The sequence below is a fragment of the Tachysurus fulvidraco genome, chromosome 11, assembly GCF_022655615.1.
Source record: "Tachysurus fulvidraco isolate hzauxx_2018 chromosome 11, HZAU_PFXX_2.0, whole genome shotgun sequence".
Lineage (NCBI taxonomy): Eukaryota > Metazoa > Chordata > Actinopteri > Siluriformes > Bagridae > Tachysurus > Tachysurus fulvidraco.
Window position 1 is genome coordinate 1,042,872 of NC_062528.1, and position 12,500 is coordinate 1,055,371.

Below are 12,500 nucleotides of genomic sequence, written 5' to 3' on the forward strand. Positions count from 1 at the left end.
AATAAAAAAGAATTAAACACTAACTGATTTTCCTCCGTTTCATTTCAGCGATTTCATTCAAACAGATTAATTAAAACATGAGGCGTTGTTTATCCTGTAGGATTTTACATGCAACCACAAAACCACACACACTGTGGGGTGGGGGTTCAAAGGGGGGCTGGGGGGTTGTTGGAGGGTTGGAAGTAACAAATGTGCTTTGATTAAAAAACATACACACACACACACACACACACACACACACACACACACACACACACACAAACATATATAAACACACACAATGTTGATTAAAGTAGATTAAAAACACTGAATTTTTCTTACTTTGTGCTGTTACAGGAAACTAATCAACGGTCACGTGCTGTAACTACACGTCATTAAGTGTTTATTTATTTATTTATTTATTAATGAACAACAGGTTGTGTGTTTCTCACCTTTACATTTACACTTAATGCTGGGAAACATCCCGAGTTTCTGTTACTTACAACAGCTCAAAAAAATCAGAAAAAAACAAAAGAACCAAGTACTTCTTTGTCCTGAAGTCGGAAAACTTACAGGCTGAAACCGGAGACTCCTTCCTTAAATGTTAATAAACAACATTTTACAGAAAACTAGGATGGTTATTACATTTTCACTTAGTCTTATTATCAGTTATGTCAATGTGTTATTGTGGGGGGGGGCACGGTGGCTTAGTGGTTAGCACGTTCGCCTCACACCTCCAGGGTCGGGCGTTCGATTCCCGCCTCCACCTTGTGTGTGTGGAGTTTGCATGTTCTCCCCGTGCCTCGGGGGTTTCCTCCGGGTACTCCGGTTTCCTCCCCCGGTCCAAAGACATGCATGGTAGGTTGATTGGCATCTCTGGAAAATTGTCCGTAGTGTGTGTGTGTGTGTGAGTGAATGAGTGTGTGTGTGTGCCCTGTGATGGGTTGGCACTCCGTCCAGGGTGTATCCTGCCTCGATGCCCGATGACGCCTGAGATAGGCACAGGCTCCCCGTGACCCGAGAAGTTCGGATAAGCGGTAGGAAATGAATGAATGAATGAATGAATGAATGAATGAATATGTTATTGTTGCAGTCAGAGATGGGTGACTCGAGTCATATGACTTGATTCGAGTCAGACTTAAGTCGCAAATTTGAGACTTGAGACTTGCTTGACAAATATTCAAAAAAGACTCGACTTGACTTTGACTTGACATTCATGACTCGAGACTTACTTGTGACGTGCACATGTGTGACTTACTCCCACCTCTGGGTGCAGCCAACATTCTTTCTTTCTTTTCTTTTCTTTTTTTTTTTCTTTTCAAAATTTGCAGTGAAACTTGCAGCATTTTTGTGCCTTTCTTCTCTCTTTTTTTTTTTTTTTTTTTGCATATATCTACTTGAATTGGTGAAATCACACACACAGGATGCACATGCACACTGACCCTAACCCTAACCCTTACCCTAACCCTAACCCTAACCCTACCGGTAAAAACTCCATGATGTTCCACACACGTGAAATGGAAGCGTTGAGATGATGTCACACGACGTGTCCCTGCACAAATCTACTGAATATTTGAGTCATTTTGAAAAAGTGCAAAATGCCCCAAATATCACAGAGTTTGCTTTATTTCTGTATTGACGACGTATAAAAACAAGCACATTAATATACAGTAAACATCCCAGACACGTTCCGACCAATCGGCTTTCAGGATTCAACAGCACGTCCTCCAATGAGCTCTTTGGCACAAATGTTGACTGAGGAGTGAACAGAAGCTTGAGAAGGTTGTTATTGGTCAAAGTGCCACAGAGACTCAGGCAGAAGGGACACAACATGAAGAACACAACGTTAAGCTTCACAAAATCAGCAGCTAATTGATTTGTTTGTGTTCGGTTTGAACGTACAAACGAAATGCTTGCGGCATCGAATCATTCCCGATCCTCGGCCTGTAACCTCGTGACACAACACACTCCTCAACGTTAAGGTCAAGCAATTGATCAGATTTTAGCCTGTTATCGAGTCTGTGCAGAGTCTCAGCAGAGCTTTGTGAAGGCTGGTGTTGTGTTTAGACCTTTACGACTCCCATTTGCAGCCGGAGACAGAACATATAATTATATGCTGATCTCATCATAATGAGCTGCAATATGAGAGTACGGTGAGAGCAGAGGAAATTTCAGCTTCATCAGTCATCTAATGACCCCTTTATGACCCCTTTTGTAAACCCACTGGGTTCATCGAATCTGGAGACTTCCCTCTCTCTCTCTCTCTCTCTCTCTCTCTCTCTCTTTCTCTTTCTCTCGGTCTCTTATTGCTCGTTCCCCAACCTGCTCTCTTCTTCTCCTTCCAATCTGGTGGGCATCTGCAGGGGGATTAACCATGTCATTAAACACAGACCACTCACCCGGTTCCTCAGCAGCTAGCTTCAGCGCCCCAACTTTCCCTGGCATTCCCAGTCCCCTTGGGGGCAGAGTGGGTAGCACCAGGCTGAGCGAGGGAGGGATAGAAGGCTGGAAGCATCCCGTTTTAGATCTCCCCCAGGGAAGATGCGGCCTGTCTCAGACCCACAGGGCAGATCAGCGAGGGAGACTCTCCTGAGACATGGAACCTCTGCCCCCCCTCCTTCTTTTGTCTTTTAGAGGTGGGAGAAAGAGAGTGGGAGGGAAAGAGTGAGGGAAAGGAGGGAAAGACTGAAACAGGTGTGAAAGAAGAAATGACAGGTTGGGGTTAACATCCAGATAGGAGTATCAAGAGAAGAATAGAGGCTGAGCTGAGCACTTTGGAGAGAGTGTTTATTATCAGATGTGCGAGACGAGCGATTTAGACGCATTTACACACGTCGCCGCTTTTTTAAAGTTGTTCCAATGCGTTCCGGGAGGTTGAGAAAAGTTAAGAAACACGACGCACTTGAATTATAGTTTATTAATGATTATTTTTCTAAGCATCTAATAGGCGATCGAAAGATTAATCAATGTGTTAATCATTGAAATGACTCCAGAGCCAGACTGAACAAATAACACCAACGTTTCTTCAAAAATACCGAACTGTATCGTATAGAACTCAGTCCCATTATTTGTTTCACAGTTTCATGGCTTCTTTTTGTCTCATATTTAGTCTCCATCATCCCCACAACTGTATTTTTATTTTAAATAGATTAATAATATCCCTGTAACATATTTATTTTAAGAACACTGTTTAGGCACCCAGGTAAAATTCCATCCTCCTTCTGAGTCTCTGCGTGTAAAAGCTTGTCCTTGTGGGAACGTGTGGGTCTTGACGCTGTTCTGCGGACTCAGCGACATGCTGAAAGCTAAGTCCATTCTGCTGCGTGTGGAGAACGGCGCGGTCTCGTCCCCGGGTGGTCCAGAGAAGCCGTGGCCGAGCTCGCGCCGGTGCCTCTCTGAGCTCGAGACGTGCGAACGCTGAGGAGTTGATGCTGCTTTAGGTGGGGTGAAGTGTCCAATAGGCAATTCCATTCCTTGAAGCGAGCCTGTAGATGTGACGGTGTACATCCTTGATGCACCAAGACTCAAATAGTCTGCACTTTCGTCCATGCTGTGACTGAAACCACATGACGACTCGATGGCACTGCTGTATTCACAGTGGCTGTCTGAGTAAGGGCTGAACATGGTGCTATCCTGCAGCGCAGGGCTGAAGTGCTCGGTGCTCGGAGCCGGAGAGCTGAAGGAAGCCGTGTGCTCTGTTGTAGGGCTGTTAAAGCTGCTGTCTGTGTTGATGGTGTCCTCATCCTGCAGTCCAAGTGTTTCCAGAACCCAGGAGTCCAGCGAGGGCGTAGCGGCTACCTCGTCGGCGGAACAGAACTCCAGAGAAAGGTTACGGCACGTCCGCTTTCCCTCGCCGCCCTGCAGCAGCCGACTCACATTGAGGAAGTCTCTCTCATCATGCAGAGCTCTTTTCCTGTGACGCACGTCTGCGCTCCTCTGAACAGAGAAAAGCCTCTACGTGAGACAGAAAGAGAAAGAAGTTAGCGACAGCGACAGATCGAAAAACATCGATCTTTACATAGATCCTTAACATACCTTTGACTTGTCTTCAAGTGACTTCACATATGATGAGTTTAGAAATTCTTTGAGTTTGTTATTCTCCTCCTGGAGTCTCGCGAGTTCTTCTTCTTTCTGCATCAATGTATCCTGAAGCTGATAAGAAAACAAGAGTTAGCGTTCAGAAATAAGATCCTATATGATACACGTGCTGCGTCTTTGTGTTGTTGGGAATACAGAGGGCTTTAGCAGACCTGCTTGTTCCGCTGGAGGTGAGGGGACAACTGGTCGGGCCAGACGGAGTCATGCAGGGCGCCATAGGCTGGAACCAGCTGTGGAACTGAACGAGGCAAAAGTCGGTGCAGTTAGGATCACGTCGCTGCGATTTTCAACAAGAATGCAAAAATTCTTGAATTTTTGAATTCTATTGTTTTGAATTTGTTTACATTTGGAGAAAAAAATGATGCTTTGCAGTAAAAGAGCAGTCTAAAATCTGATACTTAAGAATATGTGATCACAATGTTAAAAAAAACCTACTTGCTCTACAGTAATTGTAATATAGAAGTTAAGATTAAGAACATAAACATTCGAACATTTTAGAAATTCATTTGGAGAAGTCGAGGGGGTTCTGTGTTTGACTTCTTTTGCTTGCAATGTTTTATTATTTTGAAAGGGAATTTAAAAAATGTGAATGGTTTTCTCACTTAATATTGTTTTGTTGTTTTTTCTTCTTTTTTTGCAAAAACAAAATTCAATTTTAGACAGAATGAAAAAAAATGTTCAATCAAATGAAAATCAAATGAAAATCAAATGAAAAAAAAAATCTTTCAAGAATTCAACATATTTTTTATTCTAGAGGAATCTAGACAGTGAACGACTGAATCAAACCAAACGGAGATTATGATTTCATTTCCCTTCACAGCTTCACACCAAGCAGTCAGCAATTACTGTATAATGTAAATAGGTTATAAAACCTGCTTTAACATTTCAAATAAGGTTAATTCAGATTTAAGATTTGGGTTTAGACTTGTGTTCTGGGTTCTTTAAAAATGTCTGTCACAAAGCGAGGAATTTGGCTTTAGTTTTCAGATTTATTTATTTATTCATTCATTCATTTATTTATTTTTATTTTTTTTGGGATAAGAACACAATTGATTTATTAGATGTTGTGATAAAATTCTCTAAATGTAAATGTCGGTCAAACAAAAACCTTAAAACACTGAGATAAACGATATTTGTGCTCTAGAGGAATTCAGCACCGGGGCACTCGGATGAAAGGAAATGGAGACAAATATCTAACATATCTGCAGTAAACAAAGCAAAAATAAAAAAAAAAGAGGAATAAATAAAATTCAAGTAAACAACTGAGGTTGTCATCCGATTCAGTATCAACATTAAAACTGTTTCTAATTCCTAATGTTTCTAATGATTCTAATTCCTAAATGTTCTGTGTTTCACTGCTTTTACCTGCAAGTTTAGATATTTTAAAGCAAATCTAAAGAAAAAACAAACAAACATCACAGTTTCAGAAATTAGGATGCAAATTATCCAAATAATAACTATTATAATATTCAGATCGATTCATGAGCAAATTCCATAACAGATAGAGTATTGTAAGATGATGATGATGATGATTATTATTATTATTATTATTATTATTATTATTATTATTATTATTATTATTATTTATCTGAATAATAATATTAATGAGATTTAAACCTAATCCTCGGTGGATGGAGTAGATGTGTAACAATATGCTAGGTTTTAGAACCCTGAGCTGGTCTGATATACCGAACAGTGAAGTACAATAGAAATGCAATAGAGATGGCGCGCAACTGCCGGGGAAAAAAGCAGGAAAAAAAGCTCTCGCGCTTCAAATCCCGCAATTTTTGTTCCACTTACGCTCGCGCGGGCAAACTGCGTCGTCCAAGCGACCGGTGTCCCAGAGGGAGACGAGCGTTGCCGTGGAAACGTCAACAGTGTCGCGAGCCGTGGAGGCGGAGTAAGCGCAGTCAAAGCGCGCGTCTCGGCAGGAGAGGATGGAGCTCTGTTCAAAACAACGGGCAAAAGCGCAGCAACAATTCAATCAGTGATTCTTTTAGGAACGCACAAATGTGTCTAGAGCCTCTAGAACTTTTGTCTCTCTCACTGTATCACTCTCTCACTGTCTCTCTCACTCTCAATGTCTCTCTCACTATATCACTGTCTCACTGTCTCTCTCATTATGTCACTCTCTCACTCTCTCTCTCTCTCTCTCTCTCTCAATGTCTCTCTCACTATATCACTGTCTCACTGTCTCTCTCATTATATCACTCTCTCACTCTCTCTCTCTCAATGTCTCTCTCACTATATCACTGTCTCACTGTCTCTCTCATTATATCACTCTCTCACTCTCTCTCTCTCAATGTCTCTCTCACTATATCACTCTCTCTTTCACTCTCAATGTCTCTCTCACTATATCACTGTCTCAATGTCTCTCTCACTATATCACTCTCTCACTGTCTCTCTCAATGTCTCTCTCACTGTATCACTCTCTCACCTTCTCTCTCACTACATCACTCTCCCACTGACTCTCTCTCACGACATCACTGTCTCACTGTCTCTCTCATTATATAACTCTCTCACTTTGCATTTTGCTAAGCCTCGTTGTTGTTGTTGTTGTTTGTTTGTTTGTTTGTTTGTTTTCCATTAACAGTCACAGGATCGTCACACTGAGTCTTTTTTCCTTTGCACAACATTTTCCCTTCAGACTCAGGACCAAATAAAATCCCAATTAAGCTATAAAGAGCTTAATCACGCTTGAACTCTGATCATGAGATGAAGTCCATGGTGACGGAGAACTAAAAGCTGTCAGTTTAATGCACCAGCAATAAAAGCTACATGAACACGAAAGATGGAAAGTTACTCCTGGGCATTAGATATCCCCGGTAAGGTAACACACTGCTTCTGCTTGGGATGTATATATAAAGTATAAATTCACACAGCATGCGCACTAGACTCTAAATTCAGAACATACTCAACAAGTGCAAAAAAAACATCACACTCACCATTTCGCAGGCAGGACTTTAGGAGCAAGGCGCGAGCTCGGAAGCGCGACAGAAGTCCCGGGAGCTCGCTAGAAAACCTTTGGGGAGGTGGAGGAGGAGAGAGAGAGAGAGAGGGAGAAAGAGCGCGCGCGCTGGCACGGAATCAGAGTTTCATTCTAGCGCCCCGATTCAGGTGGCAGAAGCGCTCAGAGACGTCACGTGACGTGCTGTGCCGTTGCACTACAGATGCGCAACAGCTGTCCTGGGCCGTGTTTCTGCGCTCTGAGAGAAGGAGGGATTCAACGTATGGCTAAGAGTAATCCTACTCCAACAAGAGTGCGCGCGCGCGTGTGTGTGCATGCGCAAGTGTGTGTCCGGGATGACACCAACGCGCATCTTGTTGTATTGCACAGTGACGAGTCGTTAATGTGTAAGCCCAGTAGAGACAGGTGATGAATTCATGTGGGTGATCGGGTGAGGGGTGGAAATGCTTACTGCCACCCCCAAACTCAGGGGTAAGTGAAATGTGCATTCCTTCGAGTCACACATTAACATTACTTTTGAGCTCAAATGACAAGCGTTTCTGCACACATGCGTGCTGCTAGGACACATTTCGGTCATGAGATACTATTAGTTCACTACTGCACATGTTGCAGGCTTTAGTGTAAAGTCGGGGTCTATAAGTGGTTATAGGGAACGTTATAAATGAGTTGGACCAAAAATAATAATCAGAATAATTAAATTAGTGGCCCAATAACTGTTTAAACAGCATTTACCTAAAATACTAAGGACCTTATGCACATAAATACATCTATAACTTCAAGCTGACAAAGTTTCATGTCCTTGTAGATTTCTGGGCTTTGTGGACATTAAGGGAAGAGATTTTGAGAGAAAATGAGAAGCTTGCGAGGCAGGGCAGACATAAGGGGGCTGGAGAGGCGTGGGTGTTAGTGTTTATTTCACCTCACTCTAACAATTAAACAATGTAGAGTTCTTCCCTTTCACCTGATACCTTGTCCTCTGCATGCAGTGTGTGTGTGGATGTGTGGGCATGTGTGGGTGGATGCGAGGGTGTGCTGGTTGGTCTGAATGAGAGATCTAGAAATCGCTTAAAGTTACTAAATGTTGTTGTATAAATGCTGAAGCTTTTCAGTAATAAATGGCTTCGCTTTACCACTTTACTTATTCTTGTACCAACCAATCAGCTGTACAGTTTTAGTGCCATGTTATAACAGCGACGTTTAGTAAAGAATGACAAAAAAGTGATCGGTTTAAACTCCGTAGCTTATTGTTTTAGACGTTTTAAATGATCGAGTGAAGTCTTGTTCGTTCTCTTCGTGTCCTTTTGGGGTTTCTCCATGTTCTCTGGTTTTCTCCAACCTCCAAAAAACTGGTGGCATATTGTACCTAAATTGCTACTAATGTAAAACCTTTGTAAAATTGGTTAGAACATGGTTAAAGTGGTGCACCAGCTTGGTCAACCTGACCAAACCATGGTGGGAATGAGTGTGTGTCATGGCAGATTAGTGTTACATCCAGGTTATATTCTCACCGTATGTGCAGCCTGTGCATGGAATGATCTCCAGATCCACCCTGGTTACTGGAGTTGAATGAATGGATCCTTGCACTGCCCCTTTAAAGGAAGATCTGTTCATGTGTTCATCCCTCCAGTTAAAATGTTGTAGACACAAACACACACACACCTATAATGGGTATATATTACTGGTACTGGATGGTAAAGAGGGTTTGAGCGCAAGGTTCATGCCCTAAAAGTGCTCCTTTCATTTCTGAACATTATCCTCAGTAGAACTCAACACTCTGCCCTCGCTTAGAACAGCTTGCTCAGGTTTCCACTAGAATGACCAGCATGACAGGTACTGACAGATTTAAGACAGTAGATTCTTGGGTGTTCTCTTGTAGCTACCTATACAACTGGGTATTTAATCATTGTCTACTGAAGATGCTCATTTTCCAAAACGCCAACCCTCTTGTCCACCAAAGCCGGACACCATCTGCAAGGCCTTCAGGCTGAGACTTTTAAGTATCTCTGGGATTTATCTGGGCCTTTTAATTGTAGGAAATCCAATGTAGTAGAAAGATAAGTCTGCTTTAGATCCGGTGTAGTCAGAACCTCTTCATATCGGACACCGGACACAAATCCCTTAGATGACATAAGGGAGGAACTTTAGAAGGAACCATATTCACAAGTCAACCTCTCCTGTTCATGGTTGACTTCAGATGCAAAAAAAAGAGAAAAAAAAACACTGGTAGATTTATTAGGCTATATTTAGGAATGTAGATGAATAATAATGTCATTTGGATTGAACAGATAACGCACTCGTAATAGATGCATGTTTGTGCCGTGCTTGTGTAATTAATTAATCACAATTAACAGATGAATTGGCTTTCAAAACGAGCCAACAACCCACCTGGGCACAGGAACATCCAGCTTGAACCACCATTGGTTAAGCTCATGTACTGATCAGCTTTAATTGGACAGAACTGGATGAACTGGTTGGTACTCCAGCCTAGAGAATCTTATGATCTGGTGATACTGCCTGGTGAAGCTGGTTCAGCCATGATTAACAGTGTACCAGCCTGGTGAGATGTTCCAACCATGGAGAAACCGGTGGACCAGTCTGAAGAAGCTGGGAAAAGGACGGCACTGATGTTTAACTGTGGTTAAACTGGAGGATTATCAGGTGAAATCATGGATTAATTGGTGTACCAGCTTGGTAGGAGTACAGATGCTGTGATACATCGACGCACTTTTAATCTCGTTAAAGTTAACAAATTAAAAAAAAAGCGATTCATTTACATTCTTTACTTCATTCGAATCATTACGAAGATAAAGGATGATATTTTCCACCATAAGCTTATTACCAATGAGGAACTATTTCATCTGTTACTTCACCACATCTCGTTCACAACCCTGTGATAATTTATACATTTAAAAAAATCAGCTTAACTTTATCACATTACAGAAGAACAGAACAGAAAGTTTGCCGAGCAGAAAGCGACGCAGGACCGATTCTGACCTGTTAATCCGGGCTCCCGTACGAGATTAACCAGTTCAGGATCTAAACTGTTTTACACTGGATTTTCCAGCAAGGTTTTGGACATATGGAACATATTCCATGAACCGGGGGTCATAAATAAAATAAACAATTAGTAATAATACGTAATATTTATTTTGGCATTCATTAGAATTAATATGGCAATCTGATGCTGGCAATCTGATGATACCATTTTGGGCACAATGACGTTTGCCCAACTTCTATTTGATGTGGCTTCGTCTGCCCCATGTTCGTTTCTGCTAGACTGTGGGTCTGACCTGTTAAGCCTACAGAGAGCTGCTTTAATTAAAGGCAGAAATGGCAGCTTGGGTAATTAAGGGCAGAGCTGTTTGTCAGGTGCCCCATTGTGATATGAATGGTGGTTTTTTTTCACTCCCCACCTTCCCTAATGCTCCAGCTTACTAGCTCACTGTCTGTCAACCAGCCTGTCTGTCTGTCAATCTGTCTGTCTGTCAATCTGTCTGTCTGTCAATCTGTCTGTCTGTCTGTTTGTCTTTAAGCGCTGAACGTTTCCTGCAGATTAAAATGAGTTGGTGGTTTTTCAGATTGAAGCTAATCACAACCGTAGATCGACTGATTGATGCTAGTCTGATCTAGTCTGATCTAGTCTGATCTAGTCTGATCTAGTCTGATTTAGTCTGATCTAGTTCTCTCAATAAAGTGAAACGTCTTTTTGACTTCGGGTCCCACAGAATCCTTGTCTGATTCTCCCTTTTTATTATTTTTTTTAATTAGACCCAGACCCTTTCCTACTACACACACTCCTTGCTCCTTATGTCCCACCTCAGTCCCAGTCCCCCCCCCCCCCTTTTTTCTTGGAGCAGTTGGGCAGTTAATTGCTTCCACTCTGGGTTGGTAATGAGAGTACAGGTGGAGATACCTGGGCAACAAACCCAGGGCTCAAACACCCCCCACACCCCACACCCCACACTCCCCCAGCCCAGCTGTCCTGCAGCCTGGACCCTTTCTGCTTAAACACTCCCACAGAGAGCCCTAATGACCAGCCGAGCCTGTTCGGGGTTTGTTGGCCAACAACCAGCATCCACTGGGGGCCTGAAACCGATGCCTCCCGTGGAGCCGATGACTGTGAATAACATCTCAGCGTAAAAGTCAAAACAAAGTCATCACCCTTGACTTCTTCACAGGGGTCCTCTTTTTTTACCCCTTTAACTTATCCTCCCCTTTTTTAAACCTTCATCTTATTATTAACACCCTCCCCCTTAGAGAATTACACTCCAGACGCGTGGAGCAGCAGACTCAGTGGCCTTACTACACGCGGCAATGCTAAGCCTCTTTTACGTGAACAATAGTCTCCAGCAGAGCCTATCCTGCCAATTAAGCCCAGGGCTCTCTCCTGCTCTCCAGGCTGCTCTGGCTGCTGCACTCCTTGCCTAGTCGCGTCGCTTCTGCCCCCTGCCAGCTTCAGGCATGCTCCATACACACACCTCAGCTCTAAATACGCTCCTTTTGTATGTAGGAAGGAAGGAGGAAGGCCATATTGGTTTGGGTAGGACACGTGTGGACCCCCACAGATAGAACTTACCGCCGAGTGGCATCAAAGTGCCGCCGCACGACTCCAAGAGATTTCCTCACCTCTCCTTCCATAAGTTCATGTTCCTTCTGCCACCACGCTTCACAAAACACTTCCCGGCCTTAAAATACAAAATAGTCATTTATTTCTGTCGTGTGAGCGTTTTAACGGTGCAGATTAAAATACAATTCTGAAGGAGAGGTCATGTGACTTTGTGAATCGGGAAGTTTTAGTAAAGAACGAGTATTCCTGAACGTAACCGTCGATCGACTGATCAATCGATCACTCGAATAGATCTTGTATCTGAGCAGATTTTCTCCTGAAAGAATTTCTGGACATCGTATATAGTAACGTCTTGATCCCAGTTTCTGGTAGTAAGGAAGTTTCTGTAGGGGTGTGTGTGTGTGTGTGTGTGTGTGTGTGTGTGTGTGTGTGTGTGTGTGTGTGTGTGTGTGTGTGTGTGTGTGTGTGCGTGTTTGCAAAGTACAAATAAAGATTACAGAAACGCGATCCTTCCTGAACCCTGCCACTTTACTTACATGGCAGTGTTTCATTTCGTCTCTTTGTCAATGAGACCATTAGATGGTCAGTGAAAAGTAGGATTGCGATGGAATGTTTAAAGCCTTCCTCTAAGCCCAGTCACTTTCAGGGCCTTCAATATAAACTTTACCTGCCACCCCGAAGGCTCAAGTGACACCCGGTGCCACGCAGCACGCCCCAACACCCACTCACTGCTGCTCAGGAACAATAGACCTGCCGCCTAAAGGTGACCTCATGTTCCTCCTGTCTGTTGAACGACTGCCGCTCTGGTCACGTGACCACAAAAAAATTCCTCCTGGACAAAAACGTTTGTAGAGGAGCGTCGGAGTGTGTGCGCTAAACAGAGCGAAC

General features: G+C 43.0%; 1 protein-coding gene across 2 annotated transcripts in view; it reads right to left on the minus strand.

Annotated features, from left to right (window-relative positions):
- Positions 1-1,467: 1,467 nt before the first annotated feature.
- gmnc (geminin coiled-coil domain containing) overlaps positions 1,468-12,500 on the minus strand; it is a 16,022-nt gene continuing 4,989 nt past the window's right edge. Inside the window, exons 2-8 of one of the 2 annotated variants that reach the window (XM_047820527.1) lie at positions 9,431-9,649; positions 8,554-8,634; positions 7,023-7,099; positions 5,878-6,022; positions 4,230-4,315; positions 4,015-4,131; positions 1,468-3,933 (exon numbers count right to left, since the gene is read on the minus strand). In XM_047820527.1, the coding sequence (XP_047676483.1) occupies positions 3,157-3,933; positions 4,015-4,131; positions 4,230-4,315; positions 5,878-6,022; positions 7,023-7,025 (1,128 nt within the window). In that variant the 5' untranslated portion in view covers positions 7,026-7,099; positions 8,554-8,634; positions 9,431-9,649 and the 3' untranslated portion in view covers positions 1,468-3,156. Of the gene's footprint in view, positions 3,934-4,014; positions 4,132-4,229; positions 4,316-5,877; positions 6,023-7,022; positions 8,348-8,553; positions 8,635-9,430; positions 9,650-12,500 lie in introns of those variants that run through there. The other variant, XM_027138874.2, reaches the window with a different exon arrangement.